The 27,350-nt window shown below is 36.1% G+C and overlaps 2 protein-coding genes across 4 annotated transcripts in view; one reads left to right on the forward strand and one right to left on the reverse strand.

Moving 5' to 3' along the window:
• Positions 1-8,543: 8,543 nt before the first annotated feature.
• LOC149424313 (aromatic-L-amino-acid decarboxylase-like) lies at positions 8,544-13,545 on the forward strand. The gene is made up of 2 exons (XM_089651436.1): positions 8,544-10,518; positions 11,037-13,545. The coding sequence occupies exons 1-2, from the start codon at positions 10,435-10,437 to the stop codon at positions 12,138-12,140; spliced, it is 1,188 nt and encodes a 395-aa protein (XP_089507562.1). The 5' UTR covers positions 8,544-10,434; the 3' UTR covers positions 12,141-13,545.
• An 8,921-nt stretch (positions 13,546-22,466) lies between these two features.
• The window catches only part of LOC149424314 (aromatic-L-amino-acid decarboxylase-like), a 30,498-nt gene continuing 25,614 nt past the window's right edge, over positions 22,467-27,350 (reverse strand). For all 3 annotated transcript variants that reach the window (XM_089651440.1, XM_089651437.1, XM_089651439.1), the window contains 3 exons: positions 25,901-26,150; positions 25,321-25,469; positions 22,467-25,120 (listed from right to left, as the gene is read on the reverse strand). In XM_089651440.1, the coding sequence (XP_089507566.1) occupies positions 24,389-25,120; positions 25,321-25,469; positions 25,901-26,150 (1,131 nt within the window). In that variant the 3' untranslated portion in view covers positions 22,467-24,388. The remainder of the gene's footprint in view (positions 25,121-25,320; positions 25,470-25,900; positions 26,151-27,350) is intronic.

Here is a 27,350-nt window from a genome sequence, read left to right on the forward strand (position 1 = left end):
ATTATATATATATATATATGTGTGTGTCGTATATATTTCTTCCAAAGCATAAGTTAAGTTGAACGTTAGAAGTAATTAGCATAATTAGTAATTACAAGGAGGCATCGAGAAAGTATTATTATGTATCGATGCAAGGGGGTGTATCCTTCAAGACTATCACAATTATCGTCAAAAGTCTTTTTAGCAAGATTGTGAGCAAACAAATTATCCATTTCTGAGATAAGTAATAGCATAAACATACTTATACATATCAAATTCTTTTTTTTTTCAAATCATTTTATTTCAGTTCAAGGAACTAGTTTTCCTCCATATAATATTAGTATTATCTAGGACGCAAACCGCTCGTACCACAACGCAGTATGCATTTGATTTGGATTAGGTTTCATAGGTGGCAGTATATAATTACATAAATCTGTTGAAATCAACAACAACAAAAAATCACAACATCGATTCATCTGAAATTTATGAAACACCTAATATTATACCTAACTAACCCACAAACTATAAAAAAGCCTATATGTATTATATATATAAATCGTACCGACGCAAGAGGAATCAGATACCAGTGACATCTTTGTTTTGATGCTTACACTGCTAGTATAAAGTTATTCGTTAGCGAGATGAAGTTTTGAAATAATACTAATGTGTGGCGCAGGAGAACATTTGAATGGATTTTTTTTAAAGTTTTGTTTGACCTATCTATATAATTAAATTATTTAAAACAAAAAATAATTTTAAAAAAACATGTGTATTCCGAAACGGAAGACCTTCTAACCTTTTGAATAAATCTTAATACAAATAATAAATATTGCAAAAAAAAATGCCGTACTTTTTTTCAAAATGTCTTAAATGCAATAATTCAATTTATGTGTAATACAAAATAATAGGATGTGCGTATATCGCTTTTTTTATGGCATGAGTACCTACATACTTCCAGATGACACAAAATGAGCAACTTTATTTATTGTTTAGGCTTTTAAAACAACAACAAGTTTTTGAAAATATTTTGTTTTGAACAGCTGCTTTAATAATCAAGCATCTTTATTCAGCAAATCTTCGAAAACTAATCGCACATAAACATTTCCCTATATCATTAACATATATTATTAAGTACTTATATATTTTTTGCAAAAAAGTACAAATCATCCAAATGTTATTAATTTAAGTAATCACTATCTAGGCGTCGGTTAACCACTATGTCTCAAGGTGCCTATTATTTTTATTTATTGATATTAATTTTATTTTGCAATAATAAATATTATTATAAAAAATACAGTTTCGTTAGATTAAGCACGAATTAAAACTTAGTGCACGATACCTCACTCGACCTTCTATGTAAACGTGTATTTTTCTAATATTCTCCCCCTCTCCCTCCCCCTCCCCCTAGAGGGTTGTTTCGTCAATTTTTTGGGCGGATGATGTACGTGTAAAGTTTACTGAATTCACGAAATTTGTTATTTTTATCTAACCCTGTTTCACCTGCACTAGTTGCAGAGATTTTAAATGCCATGAGCTCAAAAATAAACGATTCCATGACTGTTGATCCTCCGATAGTAAGCCTCCCAATAGTTGGCCCGCCGCGCCGACAGTTGATCCCCCGAACAGTTTACCTCCCGGATAGTTGATTCCCGGACAGTAGATCCCTCTGCCAGTTGATTACTCGGACCAAGGATTATATTTTCTGCATTTCCTTACCGGTGAAGTAAGTATGCAGAGAGGATATACGGCCATAAGGCGTATTGAGTGGAAATCCGCTGTACAAATAGTTTTACTAACTGTGTACCCGAAGGAGTATGCAGGGAGGATTTACGGCTGTATAACAAAATACGATCTCTTTATATATGCAGTCTTTTTATGGAAATATACTGCCGTCTAAGAAATTTGTATTTTTACTTTACCAATGAAGAAGTACAGAAGAAATAATCCTTCAGGGGATCAACTGTCCGAGGGATCAACTGGCAGAGGGATCAACTGGCAGAGGGATCAACTTTCTGGGGGTCAACAGTCGGGGGAGCCAACTGTCGAGGAATCAACTGTAAGGCCACCGAATAAACATTTTCAATCATCTATAAATCGTGGAGTACTCTACAATCACTATAAGGACATAAATGTACGGATCTGTCAGTGCGGATTTAGTTAATTTCTAAGAGGAAACCTGATAAAAACGGGTGGTTAGCAATGATGAAATTTTTTTATATTATTAGCTACATGCGATTTCATAAAGGGTACACAAATGAAGGGATTATCATTCAGTTTAAAAACGTCACCACTGGTAAAAACTAGGGTCCATGTGGTAAGCTAAAGAATGTATTATTACAATAATTACACAATAAACTATTTTGAAAGAACATTGGATTGAAAAATTAATCCCATATTTGATAAGTTGTTATTTTTTTAAAGAAAAAAATATTTTTTTAAACGTTTGGTGAAAAGTAACTATGACAAGGGGAGCCAAAATCTTGCCTGCACCAGGCGCCGTTTGGCTCAGATCAAGGAGTCGAAGAAAATAATCAAAAATAAACAATTCATGAAAGTAGCTCATTTAAATAATAACCTTAACTAGTGTTAATTAGCAACCTTATAAGTAGGTACCTACTTCTTATATTATATGATTCCAGTTTTTTTACACAGTTGCGTAGAGTGAAGTGTGCAAAACATAACCCACCAAAATACCATAATTACTGTGATGGTTTCAATGTTTTTTAGATAAAAATAAATTTACTTTTAACTGAGAAATGAAATGATTTAAAGGATGTGTGGGGTAGGTAGGTAAAGCGGGTGACAACTAAAAGTGTGTGTTTGACATTAATTTTACCTTGAAAGAAACTCGCTCTAATGGTATGATGTTTGCACTACTGAGGGATGTATCCCTGATTCAGTATGTTGAGAAAGCAAGAATCCCATATGCTCTATACTCTTTATCATAAGTTCCCTCAAATGGGGCCGCGAAGGGCCTTTGTTTGGTCGCTGACCGAAACAGAAGAGTATGATAATTTTTAATCTAATATTCGGTTAGAGCCTGCTATTTACGAAAAATTTTACTCTCCCTCCTCCCCTCCCCCACCCTATAACTTCAATGATGACAGATCCAATGATCGGATATGGAGAATACTCTGAGCATCACCCTGTCGAAATACCACTATTTGAAATCGAAACGTTTCTGGAAATGGCTTTAGCCGTGTTTTGTGACGACATCTGAATATCCCCTTCTCACTACTTTCAGCAATACCCCATACCGCGATTATTGGGTATGATGTAGGCTGTAGGGTGCAGTTGGGACTATTCATATTTTTGTTGGAGTACGAGGCACTTGCCTATTTTAGATCAAATAAAATAATGTTAACTTTGAAGATTGTTGGTATCTTATTTTGAAGTCGCTGTAGTAGTAAATACATTTTATAACAAATGGAAAAAATCACGGATTTGAGATCAATCACTAACATAATCAAATATTCTGAAGCCGGTTTAATCATAAACTTGCCTGGAGAACACAACATACCCTGTAATGTACCTGTATTTGTGTCGTAGTGTTTTTTATTATTTTCCTTTGTGGTGTGCAAGTATCATTACGCTATGACAGTGGTATAACAAGTAAGTGCTACAACACCGAAATATCCCATGCGGCCGGAACGATTACGTGAAAGTTACATGAAAGCGACCTGATATAACGTGGTCGGAACCAAATAAACCTTCATTCGCTTTTACGGGCGCGCTGTGACATCTCATATCCCGCTTGGTAGCTCCTTCCTCTGTAGTCTTGTGACCATCCATATCGATATGGATAGCGAACAGTTCCGGGAATTCGGGAAGGCCGCCGTGGATTTTATTATCGATTACATGGACAATATTCGTGAACAGTGAGTACAGTGATCGATTCAGTCATTTTATTATTTAAACGGAATCAGAAATTAATTTTGAATGATTTCGAACGTTAGCTATACGATGGAGATTTTTAATTCACACAAATACCATATATATATATAATAGGTCTAAAACTTAGCTCCTGAGTGTAATAATTGATAGGTTCAGGCAAATATTTTTGCACACCGATAATACCGAATATATCAAAGAAATTCAATCCACTTTGGAAAACTCTCCCACAAGCCCATGAAGATGCGTAGCGACTTTATTCGATTCAATTCGACAATTTAACTTTTATGTTTTTTCAATTCTTCAGCATCCTAACAAAACATAAACAAAAAATTAAAATAAAATCTGGTACACCAGAGTACAAAAGCAGGAGTATTTTATAATGATGTACCTGAAAAAAATAGTAACGCTTGTAGAATAGATGATGAAACTCTTCGTCCTGAAACACAACCGTTATAATAAACATTAATTATATCCTTCTGTTAGGACTTTAGATATGACCTTACTAAAGCATATTATTTATTATATTTTTCTGAGGACATCCACGGTCTGCTGTTCATATTTAAAAATATGAATTCATTCGTAAGTAAATAAGAGTTTAACGAACTAAGTTGCAATATAAAAAGACATCAAAAAGAAAAAAGGTGACCAGTAAAATTCAATATTAAAGAAATTTTTTATCAATATTATTTTACTATTATTTAGAATATCACGAGCAATATACAATAGGTTTCTTACGTTACTTTTCAATACAATAAATTTACTCCAAAAAATTCCATGAATAAACTTACATAATATTACAAAACAATTTTTTAGTAAATGTTTTTTGTATGCCTAATGAAAGTGTTCTTAAAAAATGTTGTACTAATCGTACCGCAATACAAGAGAATCTAAAGCAATTTTTATTTATTTTAACTGCAATTAATTATCATACACACGTGTATACAACAAGCTACAATAAATTATTATAATAAATGAACATAATTATTTTTCGTACTCGCACGAATAACACTAAATAGAAAGGAAAGCGGTAATCGAAATTTTTAAAAGCAAATATTTATTTTATCACTGTCTACGCTTACTTGATCATACCAGCATTGAGTTTCATGGGCAATTTTGTTGCTAACGCTTCCACATGGATGTTTTTTACCATTAGATAAATGTGAAAATGTTGTTGTGTTTAAAAAGTGGTGAATTAATCAAGGAAAATAAACTTGCAGGCCTGTGCTACCATCAGTTCAGCCAGGATACATGAGAGAGCTAATTCCCGGAGAGGCTCCTGAGGAACCCGAGACCTGGCAGGAGTTCATGAAGGACATGGAAACCATCATCATGCCTGGGGTAAGTTCATCAACATCTTTTTAAACCAATCTTACTTCTTATAAAAATAGGTAACCCAGATAGAGAGGTGAAACATACCTGCCTTTATTAACATAATATAGATTTGAAATTGGCATACTTACTCGTATATGTAAATATTTGATTGCCATATTCAATCATTTACTAGGCAGGAAGGCAAGTACCTGATCTTCCACCGACACAGACCGGTTTTTCCTGCCGGCATGATGTTATACAATAACTCTTAATACGGGATTAAGTAATGCCTTCAATGGTGCAACTCTCAGTTACGGATTGAGAATGTTAATTGATGTATTGTTTATTTCAGATGACCCACTGGCATTCACCTCAATTCCATGCTTTCTACCCTACGGCCAACAGTTACCCCGCAGTTATTGGGGAACTGCTCAGCGCTGGCCTGGGCTGTGTTGGCTTTAGCTGGGTTCGTTGACCTTACTTTATTTATTTCCTATTAATATTTCGACCGTCTATCTTTTGCGCATATACTCTAAAAATCTTTCCATCAACTCCGGTACAAAATCTTCTCTAAAGCTCTTCAATTTTACTTTCACTGTATTGTGTACTAAAGTTTTTTAAACACGGTGTGCGTGTACGAGTCCACGTAAAATTCATTCAACTGCTTTGGAAGTATTAAAATTAACTATAAATGAAATAATCACGATTCTTTTGCTTGAAGATATTATAGAATAATGTAAAAAATAAAGATGGTAAACTCTTCGAATTCCGTGGCATGCGAGGGTTCTTTAAAAAAACATCACTTGATTTCAACTTATATTGAATGGAGACAACTATTTAAGTCGGGGGATTAAGTAAACATTCACAAAATATGTTTTTAGGGTCTATTTTGACAGTACAATTCTATTTCTGACCATACTTATTATACTAAAAAATTTAAAAAAGTAAAAATTGGATAAATATATATTAAAATCCGTCAAAACAAAGAAGAACAAATTTTATTTTCTTTTATTTCAACCAAAAAATATATTATCTGTGCTGTTCGAAGTGTGTCAATGTTATGTTTTCGACCGGCGAAGTGATTTAAGGTTTCTTAATGATGGTATATTTTCTCTTCGGTCTAACACATTATTATTTGATTGACTTTCTTAAGTGATGCAATTTACGGTTGTATTTCATTCACCTGTTGCGCAGTCGGTAAAGGCGCTCATCTCGAGTTCAGCATAAATAACCGATTAACAAACACTCTTATTCAGCCCGCTTCTTTCCTCTTTCACTTCCTTCGGACGAAGCAACACGTAATACAGTGATAACCTTACATCAATAATTGAATCATTAACGTGACACAGTTTAAAGCCCAGATTGATTACATAATATCCGCCCCATTGCAAGTTACTGCTCTTTAAGCACGTACCCAAAACCAATAAATATAACGGATTTAGTTTGTTTTTTTCTAATTCACACATTCGGAATAGATTTTATACTGTACATAACTTTTATGACGCAATAAACAATGGCATCAGTTGAGTAATAATTGAGATAAATTGAACGTATTACACTCGTAATAATCAATATCTCCCCAAGGCCGGCCCTATGCGGGCGCAATTGGAGCAGTCCGCTCCGGGACCCTAATATCGCCCTTTATATTATTTTTTATGAAAATGGCGCTACACAAAAATCGTCCGAATATTGTTGATTACGGTGATCACCCCCTAGGCATCTACTAGTTTTGAAAAAGGGCGTCAAAATTTTACTCCCGTCAGGTGCCGTTTAGCTCAAGGACGACCCTGTATCTATCCATCTATTTATATAAAGAAGAGTGTACCTACCTATGTATCAGCGGGCTTGATATCTATACAAATCTACAGTTTTATTCCGAGACTGATGAAATTTTGTACATACGACCTTCAAAACAGGAAGAAGATCAATGTTTACACAACATTTCGAAAAACCACCCCCACCCGTTGTCCCACCCCCTTGAGGCCCAATTTACCTCATGATGAAATTTTGCACATTCGACGTTTAAAATAAAAATTCCTGCCTAAATCTTATTTCGAAAAACTAATAGGTCATAAAAGTAAGGTTTTTTTTTAAATTATCATTTATTTATGAAACATTAAGCCGTTTGCATATAAATTAAACAACTAGAGAATAGCAACTAGAGTGAACACTTGAAAATTGTTTATAAAAGTATATGGATAAAATAATATTAAGAAAAATAATTGCATTTTTAAATAAAGATTAAGAATGTAAAAAAATGTTGGATTTACCACTATCCAGTATTTTATGCAGAAACATTACAGCGGTTAGTTACATGTAAGCAGAGATGTGCAAAATGGGTACCCAAAACCATTTGAAATGCAAAATGGAAATGGGTCAAAACTTTTTCATTTGAAAATGCAAAATGCAAAATGGTTTTTAGAAAAGCATTTCAAATGCAAAATGCAAAATACCTATTTTCAAAATGCATTGAAAATGCAAAATGGTTTCTCAGTTCAAACAATTAAAATAATTATAGAATTTTTAAATAATTTTGTCATTTAATAATGGACATCAATGTAGAACAAACATATTACATGATGGTAAATCCAAAAACACCACGACTACAGATTATGAAACCACAAAAAATTTGCGCGGGACTAATGTTGCCAACGTAAAAACATAGAAACTGCTATCTAACATTTAATATTACAGCGTCATGGCCCCGTGTTCAGTATTTCTTGTAATGGTATCACTCAATTGCCAGGGCTCCTACCAGGGAGCAACTTGACAAATGTAAATTATCTCTCATAGCGAGGTCGAGGACCGACTGATATTTGGGACTTATGAAAAAAAGATGAGTGGAGATAGTAGGAAGAATGTTGCAAAAAAGCATTTAAAATGGAAAATGCATTGAGAAAAGCATTTAAAATGCAAAATGCAAAATGGTTTTTAGAAAAGCATTTAAAATGCAAAATGGAAAATACCCATTTTGCATTTTGCATTTCCATTTGAAATGGATTTATTTGAAATAAAGCACATCTCTGCATGTAAGTAACACTTCATAATTTATAGATGAAATTATCGCGATTGCAATAAAATAAATTCGAATATTTCAACCGTTTTGTATTTCGTCTGTATTAATTTTTTAGTACGTTCAGTGAAGATTATTTTGTCAAATGTGAAATTGTTGTGTTTATTTAGACTTACTTATTCGCATTTTTTTTAAATAGTATGGTACCTACCAGCCTGAAGAAATTATGAAAAAAGGATTGTCATTGAGATAGTGACGTTTTTTTGTCAAAGTAAATAATTCCTTATTTGAAATTAAAAAAAAATCTTTTGCGAAATAAATGTTATATAGAAGCAAGTGTGTATTTCAGAAAGTACTTACAAATCTTATGATTTCGGAGCAAATTTTGGTTCTGATTTATTAAATAAGAGAAAATTAGAAACATTATTTTTTGGACTTCACGGAACGACTGGTTTATCTAAATAGATGGCAAAATATTACATACTGTTATATTGCATTGAATCCAGATACTTTTCTTGTGTTAGCCACTATTTATTACCTGTAATTTTTTACACAAAACACATATCTACAGAAAATGCTTAATAAAATGTAAAATTCGTCGTAAAACCTTCGTCATAAAATATAGCTTCGCCTTTATAAAAAAAAAAAGATTACAAATAAATTATATTTAATTGTAATTTATTTTTAACTACATTCAATAATAATATCTAATATTGCACATCGATTCTTATAACAGTGCATGAATTGACGGGTATAACCATTATCTCATTATTACAGGGTAATAAGTCCTCCGCGATCGAGGGTTAAGGCTCTTGACTACAGATCAGAAGGTCGCAGGTTCAAATCCTAGCGTGCGCAAGAAAATTTTATTCAATTTATTCGTGTTGTTTTACAATAAAATAATTACATGCTAATATACAGTGGAATATACTCTCAGTATCGCCCTGGTGAAAGACCATCATTTAGAATTGAAACGTTACTTTCCAGATACTTTTCCACCTTCTTATTCCCCATCTCCTACCCTTCCCCACAACATACCCTTATGCGGGATGCCATAGTCTCATTATCTGCAAATGTTTGAGAGCGCTCAGGTCTCTTTTGTGGAATTCACAAAAAATATAATAAAGTAGGATGTAATGTTTCAAAATGAGTACTTTATCTTGTAGAGGGAAAGTTTAGTACAATCCTAATTGAAATTCCATAACCAAAATCAATCACCGGGGAGATGGGATGTGAAATGAGATTGTATCGGCCGGTAACATAATGAGCCAATTCAGTTATCCCTAAACTTTGTACGAATAATAAAAATATGTCATATTCATTAAGTATTTGTTAGGTTTCCATACCTCGTGTGTAAGCGTTCAAAGATGGTATGAAAGGGAGATAGTAAATACGAATGTTAGAGGGAGCGCGCTAATATTAAAAAACGAAAATGATGAAAATATTAAATAAAACACGACTCGTTTGAAATATAGCTAAAAATTTACATATTAAATATTAGGCCAAATAATGCATACATGGATATTGGATATATTATGCACAACGATATGTAATAAGTACAGTGTACTTCGAGGATAAGCTGCCATACAGGCGTGAATACATTATGGTTCAGTTAACATTTTCTAAGGCAGTGCGTGTTTTAAGAAACTAATCATGACTTTAATTTTTGTTGTTTGGTACTTAATATAAAATTGTAATATTTTTATTATCTTATATTAATTTATTTGCATAGATATTATAACTAAATGCGAATAGAAGTAAATATATTAAATAGTTGATTCATTAAAAATTACAATATTACTAATACTGTTCCATTCATAAAGTGGGTACAACATTATGATTAAAAAATAAAATAAAACTATTTAGCTGTTGAGAGCCGCTGGACAGAAATGGGCCGATAAAGACAGGCTTTATGATATGCCTTGTCAGTCCAACACCGGAACTTTCCTTCGCTCGATGCAATCGTGCCCCCCGGCGAGCACGTCGCATCGCCCCAAAACTCTCATTCAAATGTGATTCTCGGCAATATTATATAACCACTCTTATTATATAAAATAAGCATAGCTCAAGGCGTAGTGCGATTAAGAACAAAAAATTTGTTTTTTGATTCGTTTAATGTTTAAATATTGTGGGTACACAAATAATTAATTAATGTAAGAATAATTATTGTGGAATGTTGACAAATCTTTTTTTGTTTCCAGCTTTCAAGCCCCGCTTGTACGGAGCTTGAGGTTGAAATGATGAACTGGTTGGGCAAATTGCTGCATTTACCAGAAGAGTTCCTGAACTCTTCGACAGGCCGTGGCGGAGGAATTATACAGGTACACACATCTAATCCCACTGCTCCCATTTTTAGGCTAATAATTATTTTTGTTGGTTGTTTTTCAAAAATAATGTTGAAAACTTAATTGAAAAACCACAGTTTATATTAGTATTGTGGGTGAACTGAGTTACTTCCACTTTTTTCTTTTGCTCTTTTCTACTCTTCGGGGTTGGCTCGCTGGTAAGAGTTAGTTCAAGTCAAGGTGTTATTTTTTTGAACTATCACTATTGTACTTCTTTACTATCAATTGATAGGGTTTTAGAACTGTCAAAATAACGGCCACGTTACAATAATTTTTAGCAACGTGTCATGTATCTTTTATTTTTGTTGTAGGTACGGTATGTCAGTTTTTTTTAAAAGGCTCATGTTAATATTCCGTTTATTAGAAGTTTCTCTCTATTTAATCAGAAAATCATCTTTACCGTAGAAAAATCCATGGCACACATTCGAGTTACATAATTCGCTCCTCATCTATTTGAAAACATTAACATACCTTTAATCAGAATATTCTTTCAGGGCTCAGCTAGTGAGAGCACACTGATTGGATTACTCGCCGCCAAGGAAAGAATTGTCACTCGACTGACGACCGCCAATCCAGAAATGGACGTGAATGATATAAGAACAAAACTCGTCGCCTACACATCTGAGGACTCGAATTCCTCTGTTGAAAAGGCTGGACTCTTAGGAACAGTTCCAATGCGCCTCCTTCCTTCTGACGAAGACTGTAGGCTGCGGGGCGAAACCCTCGAGAAAGCAATTTCTGAAGACAAGAAGAAAGGACTTATTCCTTGCTACTTGGTTGCCACTCTAGGAACCACTGGAACCTGCGCATTCGACCGTCTTGACGAACTCGGAGCCATTTGCCAGAGGGAAGGAATGTGGATGCACATCGATGCTGCCTATGCAGGTGCTGCCTTTATTTGTCCTGAATACAGATATCTTATGGAAGGAGTTCACTACGCAGATTCATTCAACTTTAACCCCCACAAGTGGATGCTGGTGAACGCAGATTGCTCGGCCTTTTGGGTCAAAGATTCACACGACCTGATTAACACTTTCGACGTCCAACGAGCTTATTTGAAAGACAACGAATCGGAGAAGACCCCCGACTACAGACACTGGCAAATTTCTTTAGGCCGTCGGTTCCGGGCTTTAAAGCTCTGGGCGGTTCTCCGACTCTATGGAGCCTCCGGTATCAGGAAGCACATTAGGAAGCACTGTTCCCTGGCTGATCATTTCAAGTCCTTGGTTAAAGCTGATAACAGATTTGAAATAGTCTCTAACCCTATTTTAGGAGTGGTGTGCTTCAGAATTAAAGGCAAAAATACATTGACCAAGACACTTCTTAGCCGGCTCATGGAACGGAAAAATATTTTCTTAGTATCGTGCTCCTATAAGAATAACTTCATTCTCAGATTCGTTGTGTGCAGCCGATTGTCAGAGATACATGACATAGATTTTGCTTGGAAGGAAATACAAAGTCAAGCTACAACAATTTTAGATATCGCCAATGACATGGAGGTGCTCGGTACAAATTTGGAGAAAATTATACTTTGTGACAAAGCAAGCCCCATCAACGAATTTGTTATAGCATCAGCTCTAGAAGAGAGGTCTAAGTAACATCCAAAGCAAATAAACAAATCAAAACTGTACATATTGCGACATCCAATAGATAGTGAAATATTTATAATAAGTATTAGCGTTTATGATCAAATAAGTAAAATGTATATAGAATGTATGTGTTCCTACATAAATGAGTTGAATGAATGGTGATGTGGGTAAGTATGTACGCAACAATTTCTGATAATTATTAGCACACTTAAAGCGGTAACTAGTAAATATCCTGATATAAATTGAAAAATATTGTTTTCATACGATAATTTTGTTATTGTTTTGCACAATTTAAGCAGAAGGATCTTCATAAATCCCATACCATGTGAGAAAAATCATAATGGTATCATAACGACTATCTGTAACTTATATATTATGTAATATTAACTTAATGGTTTCAATATTCGAAAAATATTGGGTCATGAAATATTTTCGTTATTTTCAAAAATAAATATCAAAATATGCAGAAGGTAATATGTATTAAATTAAAAGAAATAAAGAATAATATCTACTTATTTTCTTATAATATAAAGAATATCACTCTATGGCAGACACTATTTTTTTGAATTGTAATTGTGAAAAGCGGCATTTCGCGCCTTTTGCGGTTGCTTCTTCCTTGCCCGGCAGTTTGGCTCGCGTGTTTATGCGCACACTTATATTAAAGTTTATTGCAATTTCTTCGAAGGGCGTTGACCACTGCTTGTCAAAGGAGTCATCATATTCACTTCGGTGTAATAAAATTGATGTGAATTATGCACACTACATATATCGAATGATGTATCTAATGATGTATTTATGACCAAATAATAAAATGTTTTCAATATTTATGTTATTTTACCACAATTACCACATTCCACATAATATTAATTTTTGACAACGTAACTTGACACAACAAACCTATGTCGTGTGGTAAGAAGTAACTAGTTTTATGTTTAAACTAGCGGTAACCACATTTTTGCTTTTAAATGCAGAGCGACAATTAACTACGCACTTTCTCATTTAATTTAACGGCATGAATAACGCGTCCCGTAACGATGATTTTGCATAAAGATGGTTCGGTTAATAAACTTTATGTTCTCAACCACACATAAAAAAACTCACTTTTTCTTTTGACACTTATTATAAATAATGTCATGTCATGACAAGACATGCGGAAAAACAATTTTCTGCTTAGATAAAAAAATTGTATGATAAAAAAAACTTATTTTGCGCAGACCATTATCTGAAGTGTTAAGGAAAGGTGGCTAAGAAGTCACAAAGAGGTCACAAATGAGACACGAAGGGAAATCCGCAAGGACAGTGCGATCTTGAAAAATGTACAGAAAAGAAAAACTCGATCTGGAACACATGCTACGGAGCAACAAGTGGTCGATACCACAATTGGCCATTAGAGAGTTTTTATTTTATTTTTTTTTTTTAATTATTTTTTTTTTTAAAGAAATACAATCATTTCCGGGTTCTGGAGGAGGCCCACCACTTCCCCGCCCTGTTTTAGGTACTGATGGTACCCCTTCAGAGCTCTCGCAAGGACGCTAATTTTTTTTGATATAGCGAGTCTACATTTAAAATTTCAAAACAAGACCTCCAAAATGTCCATGCATACAATGTTATTCGCAGTATGCAAGTGCTGCGTATTAGTAACTTGTTAGTAAGATCTATTCTATTTTGTTAGTTTAAACAAATCATATGTACAAAGTATCAACAAATGAAATAATAATTCACAGCCACCTGCAACATTGGTAAAGTGTGCGCCTATTTGTGTGGTGGGGGGTGTCGTCGCCCGCTCACAGGCAGACCTAGGGAGAGAAAACAGGGCATTGGATAGGTTTCACGGGGACCAGGTTCCGCGCCCTTGAGCCAGGAAACCGGTTGTGCCTCGACGAAAAGTGTGAGTTGAGGTTAGGAAAAATCCCGAAGACCATGAGGAGAAAGCGTCGGAATACCTGGAAGCAGGGCGGAAGGTCACCAATCGACGTTCAGCCCATCCTCAGTCCAGTTCCTGTCCCCAGGGGAGGCGCAGCGAGCAGACGACGACACTAGTCCCTCATCGTGATTTGGTCATCCAAGATGTGTATACACGGACGAGGTCTTATGCCACCCCAGAGTTGGGGTAAACCGGGACAGAACAAAAAGAAAACAGTTCAGTACTGCTACCAGCAAGCACGTCACTCTGTGAAACATAGAAACAGAAAAAGAAAAGAAAGAAAATTGCAAAGAAATTTATAATAATCCGGTTTGTACATGTCGACCTAGAAGAGAGATGGATCAATAAAGCATAGGATCAATAACTATATACATGAGAAAATTTACAACATCCAATAAAATACTACGCAAATATATACAGGAAGATTAAAACAATAACTATATACATGAAAAAGAAAGAAAAAAAAATTACAGCCAGCGACATATAAAATGAGGTAATCTCGTCGTCCGTTAAGACCAGGAGCAACACCTGGCATTATAAAGCTATTGAGTTTAATCTAATTCTCGACTCTAAGATCAGACCATCTCTCAACCCAGATCTTTGTGTACTTCCTCAGACACTCGAAATTCACCTTATTCGAAACGAGATCCGAATTACAAACCGGTCTCGTTGGTACATTTAAACCAGCCAATAATTCATCTCTTGCATCCGTCATTATCTCACAGTGCCACAGAATGTGCTCGGCTGTTTGGTCAGAATTGCCACAAGCGCAGTTTGGATGTGGTGACAAGGAGAGTCTATGTAATCTCCCTCTGAACTCTCCGTGTCCTGAGAGTAGTTGTGTCATATGGTGATCCAAATTGATGTGAGCCCCTTCCATTCTGATCTTAACTGATGGGAAGAAGGAGAAAGTCCATCTTCCCATATTCGATCTATCCCACCGAGTTTGCCACTCCTTGAGTGATAACTCACGCATTTGTTTAAGTAGACCAGGTAGAGTCCCGGCTCCACCCGGCGTAAGAGTTACACCAAGATGGGTGGCAAGAAGTCCCCTGGTCATCTTCTTTTTAGTTAAAACCTCCCTGATCTCTAGATCGATTGGCAATATGCCGGCCAAAACAGGCAAAGCGTCCGAAGCTACGGTTCTATAAGCGCCGGAGAGCGCCAACAAGGGGGTTCGCTGACCCCTCTTGAGTGCCGAGAGTATGAGTGAATTCCCCAGACGGTGCTCCCACACAGAGGCAGCATATGAGACTTGAGCCACGTATACTCCCTTGTAAAGTAGTCGCAGCGCAGGGGAACGCAAACCCCACTCGACTGTTGAGATTCTTCTCAACTTCAAGAAAAGGGCCTGGGCCTTGTTGGAGACCTCTTTAACATGTGTTAAAAAACTGGACGATCGATCTAGTGTTACACCAAGATATTTAACGGATTCAGCAAATCGAATGGTGGAAACTCCCATTTTGATGGATGGGTTTCTTGCTCTACTGAGGTAACCCTTCATTAAGAGTCCCACGGTCTTTTGGGGGGCGAAGTTCATCTTATTTCTCTCTCCCCAGCTGAGTATTACTCGTAAACCTTCTTCAGCCTTCCTTTCCACTTCCCTTCTGCTGTCCCCCGAGACCAAATACAATTTGTCATCAGCGTAGTCCACCGATGTGCATCCTTCAGGCAAGGGCAACCTGGAGGAATCATCAAAGTTAATGTTCCAATATTTAGGTGCCAAAATGGAGCCTTGTGGGCATCCCTTGTCCACCTTACGGACTATTTTTTGATCTCCAAAAGAGATTTCAATTGTCCTTTCATTTAGATAGTCACAGTTGATTTTGAAAAGATTAGCTGGACATCCTCTATTTTTAACTTTGGTGAGCAACATCGGCCACCACGCATGATCGAAGGCACCAGTGATATCTAAAAAGATTCCGATGACATACCTCTTGGGACAGACCTTCACCCACTCAAGCGCATACATGATGGCGTGCTCCGTAGATTTCCCAGGGACGAAGCCAAATTGCCGCTCAGACGCCGGAGATAGAGTTTGCTGCAGTCTATTACTAATCAAAGCCTCTAAAATTTTGCTGAAAACAGGTAACAATGTTATTGGACGAAAAGCCTTTACATCCGTCTTTGGTTTGTCGTTTCCCTTTGGGATTATCTTGAGCACGCCTCTCTTCCATTCTGTGGGGAAAATTCCTCTACGCAAGCATGTCTCCATAACCTGGAACAACTCTTCCTTGGCATGGATCCAGACATTCTTCGCTATTATTCCATTAAGCCGATCGTGCCCTGGTGCCTTCTTTGGACCTAAACCCTTAATTATAACATCAATTTCAGCTTTGGTTACAGTTAATATGCTATCCTCCTGGTCAAGGATTCTAGGTGGGAGCCGTGACAGAGCTGGTTTGATGGCTTCTTGAAGCGGCTGCATGTAGCACAGACAGGTGCCTTAGCCTTGTTAGGGCAGGCGTCATACTCGTGTCCGGTAGCGGCACAGTGTCTGCAAATAATTATTTCTTGGGTGCATACCTTGGAAATATGTCCATATAAGTGGCATTTAAAACATCTGGTAGCACCTATGAAGTCTCTTACTCTACAGGCATTCCAGCCCAGGAAGCAGTGACCGTTGTCGATCAAGATTTTCCTAGCTTGCGGATGGCACGTGATTATCATGTTCATCGAGGAGCCTTCCCTCTTTCCGAAGAGCGATACCCTTCTCATGGTGCGCAGATGATCTTCTTTAGTAAGGATTTCCTTGTCTGCTAAGTTGTTCGTGTAAATCTCTTCAAATAGGGCTGCGTCCGAATTTGCATCTCCTCTAGGGACATCGTACAGAACTATTTTAGGTAATCTGCCTAATGGGGCAATCATTTTTATCCCCTGTGCTGTTAGTTTTTCCTCCGCCTTTTTAATGTTGTCTAGGCCTCCAGATGTTGTTGTCTGTAGAGCAAGGCCTGCTCCTTTAATTTTTCTGGTGCGGACCACCTGAAAACCATCCTTTTTTGGGTCAAGAATTTCAACCAGGGTCTTTTGTATCTGTTCAGATGTCTTTCCTTCGGCATTGGTTGGATAAAATAACACAGTTGGTTGTTTGAGGGGCGTGGGCCGTTCAAAACCGTTGAGTATGATATTATTGGACGCAGGAGCTCCCGCGGCTATTTATAATCATTTCCGGGTATTATTATCCATTATTTATAATCATTTCCGGGTTAGAAATAACCTGACAATATTTGAAAATCTCCTACTACCACCACAGTAAACGGAAAATGTTGCTTGTGTTGTGATGGAGGACTTAGCCGGCCGAGGAATTGAACATACTACTACTATGGGTGAGACCCAAGCGCGATGTCAACTCGGCCAACACCATTGTTTGTCAATTAAGTTTAAGTAAGTTTATTTACTTATTCTTCTATAAAGAAACCAAAGCTTAACTTATCTAAATTAATAATTATTATCAGAGGATTGTCTGAAAAAAATGAAAAATTTTCATTCTGCCCTACCCCCAGGGGTTCAATTGGAAATGAACTTGGGGCACAATGGGATACTAAATATTGGTACAGGTCACGTAAGAGAATACTAACTGTCATCCTCATCACATTCTGGACCAGCACATCCATGTGGTGTGGTACTTCCCTGGCGTTGTATCACAAGCAGCTTCTGGATTTTCTCGTTTAATATACCTCTCAAAAATTGTTTATTCGTACCGATTAGATACCGCCACGTAACCCATATCTCCACATACGACTACTTCAATAGCTTGTTTCGAAGCATCCGTAGTAGGGTGGATCGATTTTTTGTTTTTATGTTCTTCTTAGCAGCGGGGTGTGGAATGGATGCTCTATGGGGATACTTTTAAAAATCAATATGACAGCATTAAGATATTTTGTGTGCAAGTACTGCCCCAAGTCAATTCAAATTTAAAAAAACAGCGTGAAACTAGAAAAAGAAGGGTTTAATCTTTGCTCAATAAAAGTAGTTAAAATATTTAAAAAAAAACTTTTCATTTACTTATAATATTATCTACTAATCAAAAAACAATAAAAGTACCATTGCTTTACAAAAAATCACAAACACTGTTAAAAAATATAGTCAAAAATCATAAAAGTTATTGTATTTTATAGTCCTTCTTCGAAGTCGATACTGGCATTATACGACAAGATTCTAGCTTGTTTTGTATCCACCCTTCACGTCTTTCAGGGCCGCAAACAGCAGAGCATGATGCCGTTACCACTTTGATGCGTCTTTCCGTGGCTTATGTGTGACAGGGCATCAATCGGATTTTACACAAAATGTTGGATTCGATAATTTCGTGGTCTGCAATGGCATCAATTATTGTCTCGCTAGATATCAGTTTTGTAAGAGGTGCTTCTGATGGTTTTTTTCCAATAGATCAAGTCAATATAGTCTTCCGCGTTGAAATTAAAAGTAGGTAGCTTAAATACTTTTATTGGAGAGAACCCCAACGTAAGTTCTCGGATACTTAGAATCTGTCTGAGAGCCAACTCTCTAATCTGTCTTCGTTCGTCGTTTAACATAGTAATAAGTATATTTTCGCTTGGCCAAAATACCCGTTGCGTTGAATTACGGGATCTACCACCTTTTTTAAATGCTCTGGAAGGTAACGAGACAATTTTATTGTTTTGTGGAGGTGTCTCGCCGGTTGAAGTCTGCTCTTGGTTGTCTCGAAGATTGTGTTTTTATTTTAAACCACATCGGAGCATACACTCTTAGCACAAATTCAGTCAATATCACCTGATTTCTGTCGGATTCTTGGTTGATGTGTAAAGTCGGAGAAGAGTAATGGCTGTCGTTAACCAACGCGAATGACATATTTTACCCGGGTTTCTTTTCGCTAAGTTTTCATTACATTATCTTTTGGCGATTGCTCGGCACATTTCCAATAAATAAAGCTGGTTTGTGCTAAGTTCGTCACGGGATTTTGTAATTTCATAAGTAAGGTTCATAGGTAAGTTGCATTCTGTTGCTTGAAATTCTATCACAGGAAGATGTTCACAGTTCTTGAGTAACTTTCCGAGTTGGCCGCTAAAGCTTCTAGGACCTGTTGTCAATCCATCAAGGTATTCGAAAAGGTGTCTCAAACTTAACTCTTTAGCATAACTGACAAACCAACCACTGAAGTGGATGATGGAGCTTTCCTTCAAGAAGTCGAATAATGCCAGACTTAGTTCCAGTATTGACTGCTGTTCCGTCACATCCGATAGCCACGAAGCAAGCATAATCAATGGATTTTGCCACAAAATATGCAAACAATTTGTGAGCTATTGTTTTAGCATCGCCGAACTTAACGCCCATGTGGCAAATGTATTGTGAGTCATCAAAAGACTGAAATGTTCTTCTATCACAACTTTTCTGCGTCCATCCTCCATGATTAATGTTTTATCCTTTGACCGTCGAACGATATGCAAATGCACAAATCCAAATGGGGCTGGTTGATGGCAGTCAGTGTGGTTCTAGTTTTGGCACGAGCACGTCGAGTCTTATTACGATCGATCACGTTTGTTAGATTGTCTGTTGTCACTAATCCAATATCTTGCAATGTAGCGCAGACGATGGCAGCACCTACCTGATCAGAAATACTGTATCGATCCAATGTTCTGGATACAACAGATAGTCCACTGTCTGTTGGATTTATTACATAAGAAGAAGGAGTAGATGAAGCAAAGTAATGTTGATCAGTTGGAAGATCAACGTTAGTAAAACTTGAAACTGTACTGCGAGATGTGGACGGTTGATCTAAAGATGCGCGATGCGCGAGCGAGGCGCGAGGAATTGAACTCGGCAATTTGTCAAATTTTCGCGGGAAAATAAATATTATCACATTTTTTTATTATTATTATTTAAGGCGTGACAATTTTTATTCATTATGAAATGTTAAAGTTAAAATTAAAGTATTAATATTGACACAAAACTGTTTTATAAAGGGACAATTTTTTACCAGATTTTTGATAATTCAACTGCTTTGGCGCAGTACTTGCTATCAAAATTTTAAATTGATATTTTGTATGCTTAATTGTATGTACCTAGAGCATCTATTCCGAACCCCGCGAAAACTAATTTATAAAAAAAAAATTCCATACAATTGCGATCCACCCTAATCCGTAGACCATATTTACGCACTATCTGCAGATGTAATAAAAGTGCATATGAACGAGGTATATCCCACTGTGCTCCACTCATTGTGCCCTGATTTAACTTTACTTAAAACACCAGTATTATGACCGTTATATTTCCTGGCCTAGAGATATCACCAGATTTTTCTCAAGTCAAAAGTAAAATAACCTGTAATGTTAATTTCCAAATGAATAAAAGTGTATAGTGTAATAACCTTTATGTAGCGAAACAAAAATTAGTATTTGCGAGCTTTTTCTCCAACCTTCGGTAAAATACAAACTAAGCGCACTCTTATAATAACAGCAGCACTCCATACTAAACGTTGTGGTCGAAGGTCACTAGTCTGTCGCGTCGCCATAGTGCCCATTTCCCATCCCACCCCGGTACCCCGTTCCGCCTCAGGTTCCCCTACTTCATTGTTTTTTTACGTATATCTTGTTCCAATTTTCTTTTTCTGAGCTTTTTCGCTCTTCCTTTGCAATAGCTTAAAATAAATAATAACCGTCTTATTAAGACTTAAGAGTCTCAACTGCTCCTAACCGTCTGTAGCCAGTCAGATTATGGCATACCCAACTGGGGTATGTTTTGAGGCTGAAGGTAGTGGGGTGGGGAAGGAGATGGAGAAATGAAGGTGGGGAAGGAGATGGGGTAGAGAAAGCTGGGGAAGTACCTGGCTATTCAGATCTGGTCACCAAACACGTCCAAAGTTATTTCAAGCATCGTTTCAAGGTTCTGAATTGTGGTCTTGGGCGACACTGAGAGTATCTCCCACTCTGAAACGTGCCGCAAATATACTATATATTATTTTTAATTAGTAATTTTTGAAATATAGAAATAAAAAATCAAGTAAAATTTACTTGCGCACGTTTGGATTTTTACCCGCAACCTCCGCGGCCTGCTAGTCGAGTACCTCACGGGGGCCCTCATAATAATAATTCTCAAGACTAAAAAGTTCCAAAGGAGTAAAAAGGCACAAAATATCCACCAGAGTCACATCGGGAAAATTTAGTACCATCCTTTGGAAAACGAAAATTTAAGGCCTTTCCGGGAAGGAATACTTTGCAATTGTTGACAATGACAAAGTTATATTTAGTACCGAGATATACTATCGTTATTTGTCTATCTGAATTTCAATAATTATTTATTTTGCGTAAATACTGTGTCGTGATACTACCTTTTTCTAAATTTTTTTTTCTTGCTAGAGCAATCCCGGTGAATTACAAAACTCATTGAAGGACGAGAGGAACTTACAATACATGGGTGAGAGTTAATAGGTACAATTTAAAATTGGTATTTTGATATCAAAATTATAAGTTTCACTTACAAAACAGTACACAAATAGAAATAGGGAGGTTAAGAAGAACAAACAAGAAGAAACAAAAGAGGAAACAGACAGGGATATACACATAAGCACACAATTACAACTCGACAATAATTACGTATTTTCGTTTTTATATGTCGTATTTCTCAATTAATCTCATTGTTTTGCGAACACTATAGTGAGTATAGCTTTCCATAAAATTATCAGAGATGTACTTTATTTCAAATAAATCCATTTCAAATGGAAATGCAAAATGCAAAATGGGTATTTTCCATTTTGCATTTTAAATGCTTTTCTAAAAACCATTTTGCATTTTGCATTTTAAATGCTTTTCTCAATGCATTTTCCATTTTAAATGCTTTTTTGCAACATTCTTCCTACTATCTCCACTCATCTTTTTTTCATAAACCCCAAATATCAGTCGGTCCTCAACCACGCTATGAGAGATAATTTACATTTGTCAAGTTGCTCCCTGGTAGAAGCCCTGGCAATTGGGTGATACCATTACAAAAAATACTGATTCAAATACTGAACATGGGGCCATGACGCTGTAATATTAAATGTTAGATAGCAGTTTCTATGTTTTTACGTTGGCAACATTTGTCCCGCGCAATTTTTTTTTGGTTCATAATCCGTAGTCGTGGCATTTTTTGATTTACCATCATGTAATATGTTTGTTCTAAATTGATGTCCATTATTAAATGACAAAACTGTTTAAAATTCTATATTTATTTTAATTGTTTGACCTGAGAAACCATTTTGCATTTTCAATGCATTTTGAAAATGGGTATTTTGCATTTTGCATTTGAAATGCTTTTCTAAAAACCATTTTGCATTTTGCATTTTCAAATGGAAAAGTTTTGACCCATTTCCATTTTGCATTTCAAATGGTTTTGGGTACCCATTTTGCACATCTCTGAAAATTATATATATCGACGATTTAGAATTAAAACAAATAATGTGAAAATTAAAAAATGTGTATTTATTTTAGTTAAAATAAAACTGATTTTTCAAAATTTTGGGTATGATTAATTTGCAAAATTATATACCCGTGAAAAAAATACCGTCAATGACATCTATCAACCGAAACATCGAAGTCTCGAACGTAAAGAAATGGTTTGGTTCCCAACTTAGTACGTGAAGAAATTGCCTTTATGTTATTCTAATTTAATAAAATAGTTTTCGTACACATACGAGATAGCTGGTATTAGTTGATAGTTCACTGAAAACAATTTTATTTATTACTGGCGCAACAGACCCGTTAAAAATTATGGGATATTATAAATCCAATTGTGAAAAAGACAAATAAAACATTAAATTATAGGTAGGTAATTTATTGCTTTATTTAATTTGTTCAAACGAAAAGTTTCAAGACTCTTTTTTGTAAATAAATCAAAGCTACATTTATATCTTATGAACGACTCTAGACCCTCCAGTGTCCCTGTATGTTAGTTGGTTTTTTGTCCTTGCGACAATTAAAATCTCTATTTTATTTTGATTGTGAAAAATCCAAATTTGAATTTCACAGGTACAGTCTGACATTATTTAATAGTACACAAAAATAGATGGCGCTGCGATCGTTTAAATAGTCGTATATCACTGAGATGAAAAAAGTTTTTTGCTTAAACGTTGTTCCGAAATTAGTGATCCTTTCCGAATGAAGGTTATTCTACATACGTCATATTCTACATGCATCATATTCTAAGATGATTTTACATATTTATTATTTAACTCTTCACAAGGAAGATAATTAATTACCTGCACGAAAATACTATTTTTATAATGTCTAAAATGTTTGTATCAAAAACACAAAACAAAAAAATCATTCACTTATTCAAAATTATAAATTAATTAAACGTTGTTTACCTTTGTTTGCTCCTGTTTTTTGAAAAGGAGTAGCTAAGTGTTGCCATAGTAATGGTGAAAATTGTACCAATTGAATACATTTTTAAAATATTATGCCAAGCTGTACAATACAAAAATTTGGAATGTAATATTTTTTTAATTTTTGTGTTTTAATACCGCTCAAAGGTTTTTTTTAATACTGCAAACCTTAGAAATTATAGCCATTTTCAAACCGACAACAAACCTTGAAATTGACCTTGTAAAATCTAAACAAGTATTGCCTCAGAAAATTTTCACCTTCACAGTCCACGACATTGTAAATAACTAAACGTGAAAAAAAAAATTTTTTGTAAACTTTTTAACGTCATTTAATTAAAATTCTCCTGTCCTAAGGAGTATTCTCCAGTCTTTTAAAAAGAAATATCAACTCTACTTTTGCCACTAATCTTCTAATAAATGTAATATCAAAAGTAATGCAGGGTAAAATAGCAAATGCAAAATTAATGATCAGTATTTCTACCAGTGTCCTCTGCATGCAAAGTCGTAAACTTTTTAATACAAGTGTTTTCCTCTTACTGAAGTGACCAGCCAGGTAAGTATGTTTTTTTGTATCTGTTTGTAAATAATACTTGTTTCTCTGAATCTGTTTGCAAATAGATGAGATGAGATATGATGAGATATTTACTACGAATTCATAATAAATTGTACAGCGCCCTTTTTCACAAAAACGGATTCCAATCAAATATTTATCAGAAATATAATCAAGCTAGTACCGCTCTGAACATCTAAAAGACATTATTAATTATAAGTATTTTAACAATTTATAGGGTGATCTTTTCGTGCCTTAAACTTATTTAATTAATAATTTGGTGTGTACATCGAATTCATATTTTTATTCGACAAATTAGTCAAACAGATAATTATTTTATTTGATGTATTATGATACAAACCTACACGATACTTGCAACTACCTCCAGATATACCTACGCACATAACATATATGTTTTTTTTGTAAAGTGTAAGAAGGACTGGTAAGGTTTATTGTTTGGCACCGGCAACGGCTGCCAACACTTCGTCCGCGCTGGCGGCGACCTCCTTCCAGGAAATAGTCAAGTCTTCAGCTTCACTAAACCTAGAGCACACGGCCATGCGGAGGAAGTATGTGTCGTTGATTTTGGAAGGCACTAGATGAATAAAACCGCGCGCATTTATTTTTTTATACAAGGCTTCATTATTTTCATTAGATCCCTTCAGTCTAAAGCAAACCAGTCCCATTAAAACCTCATCAAAAATTTCAAAACGTTCGTCAGCTTTGCAGTCTGCTTCAAACTGGTGGGCGAGAGCGATCTGCTTGCGAATATGGTTCTGGAGGTTGGTGACCCCATACAGCCTGAGGACGAACCACAACTTCAGGGCACGGAATCGTCTACCGAAAGGAATCTGCAAGTGGCGTAAGACGGGAATAGATGCTTGCAAGTCTTGCTTCAGGTACAACGGGTCCACATTATACGCGTCGACTAACCAGCTAGGGTCTTTAAGCCACATAGCTGAGCAGTCGAAGTTGACCAGCATCCACTTGTGAGGGTTGAAGTTAAAGGAGTCAACGGTCTCTATTCCCTTCATCAGGTAGCGGTACTCGGGGCAGATAAAGGCAGAGCCGGCGTAGGCGGCGTCCACGTGGAGCCACAGACCCTCGCGGTTGCATATGGATCCCAACTCATCCAGGAGATCGAAGGCGCAAGAACTTGTAGTCCCTAGGGTTGCGACCACCTGATAAAAAAGAAGGTGGACTTAAAAATACTAAATTTATAAACTCTCCGTTCACAATTCGAATTTAAAGAAAATCGATGAAGGCTGAAGGCAATATGTAATGACGTTTTTAAAATATGGACTAAGTACACCCTTAATGACATGTTTTTCATTCACATAATAGATTAAACGTATCATATCTAATCTGATATTCAACTTACGTAGCATGGGATTAGGCCGGCCTCTTTATCTTTACGGATGGCTTGGTCGAGCACTGCACCTCCCATCCTATTCTTGTCATCCGTGTCCAAAAGACGAAGCTTGACTCCTCCCAGAAGTCCAGCACGTTCTACGGATGAATGGGCTTGCTCTGTGAACAGAATGTTAAGAGTGATGTCTTTGTGCGGTACAAAAGTTCTTAAAAACAATTCAACGTTATCGAAGACGCAAAATTTTTTATTGTTTATTTTTTATATCATTTTCCATGAAAATAAACATTACATGAAGGTAGTCTTACACATATCTACTCTTAATTTTAACAAAAAAGTGGCTCTTTATTTTGGTTGACTCAAAATACTACCTAAACACAAGAATTTTTATCATGTAGCACCAAGATTTTTTTTATTGAACTGACGGAAGATTGAGAAAAATCATATCCCGAAATAAATTAACGTTGCTGCACCCTCCAGCTCTCGACTCCAAATCGTTTGAATCCTGATCTACCATACAATAAAAGCAAGACTACCATACCTAAACACAGTAAATTCAGAAAGTAGCTGTGGTAGAGAATCTCTTACTCACTAGAGCAGTACCCAACCAGTTTAGGGGTGATGTCTCCGTCCACCAAGGTGGGTGTTTGTTCCTTGAGCTGCTTAAGCATCTTGGCTTTGGCTCCCAGCAGCGCAACCAGCGTGGCCTCGCTGGCCGTGCCCTGGATAACACCGCCGCCCTTGCCGCCCGAGCACGCCAAGAATTCTGCGGGTAGGTCCAGCATCTTTCCGAGCCAATCCATCATGACGACTTCCAGCTCCGTGCAGGCGGGGCCGGCACTCTAAGACATAAATATTGTTTTGTGTGATAACTGCTTCTAATTGTGGTTAACTTTGATTTGAATGTGTGCAAGTCTATTTCTTCGCTAGTTAGCGAAGATCCTTACCATCCATCACTGGACGTTGAATTTCTATATTTGAAAAAAAAATTAACCAGTTAATGATAATAATAAATTTGTGAGTAATATGCACGGGTGAAAATTCGAAAATGTCAATTTTAAACAGATTTATAATAAAATTACTTAAGGTGCCTGTAAACGATCAAATTTGTTTGTCAAATTTACGTGTTTGTCAAATTATTTGAACGTCTGCGGCCTTGTTTGATGTGCTTGTCAAACAAACTACGTGTTTGACGTGTTTGTCAGAAATTCTGATTGACGGAAAGTTTGAACGATATTTGACAACATGTTTGAACGTTTGCGGGGGTGTTTATCAAACAAACGTCAGTTTCGTGTTGCCATCACTATGGAGAGTGCTGCGTCATCGAATGTTATAAGTGAAAGATACTTTTTATTACATTTTATATCCATATATCGCGATCTACCGCAACTGTGGAAAGTAAAATGCAGGGACTATATGGACAAGAATAAAAGAAACATAGGAATAAAAACAATAACGGATTTATTAAAAGTATTTCGCGCCAATATTACGGAAGAAGACGTGAAAAAAATATATATTGGTATATTTAGCTCTTAATTTTAGCCATTCTCTAGACCAACACCTTCTTTTTTTTCTTTTTAAGACACAGAGCTGATGTCAACGCAAGAAATGCTTTGGCCGCATCCGTCATTTTTAACAACACAAAATATTTCGCTATTCACCCCACTTCAGACCGGATACAATAAACGTCAAAAGACAATTCCCGGCGAAAGCTGTAAATAAATGAACTAATATTTGACAAACTTCATTTGAACGTTTGCGGCCTTCCCAGGCCTTGCTCATCAAACACGTGACGAGCAAACGTTAAATTTGACAAACAAATTTGATCGTTTACAGGCACCTTTACAATCGCGCGATTGGCAACTTTTGATGAATTTTTCATAACGTTAATTTAGCCATTGACTATTTCTATTCTACTATTTATAATAACTTCGATATGTGCTTCAAAAGGAAACCCATTCCGAAGAATGAAAAAAATATTCTCAATGGTTTTCCAATGAAATTATTGGCAATATAAAGCTAAAGTTCAGACATTTTAGTAA

This window comes from Hesperophylax consimilis, chromosome 4 (genome assembly GCF_061612785.1).
Source record: "Hesperophylax consimilis isolate HC1 chromosome 4, BYU_Hcon_1.0, whole genome shotgun sequence".
In the NCBI taxonomy this organism is placed as follows: Eukaryota; Metazoa; Arthropoda; class Insecta; order Trichoptera; family Limnephilidae; genus Hesperophylax; species Hesperophylax consimilis.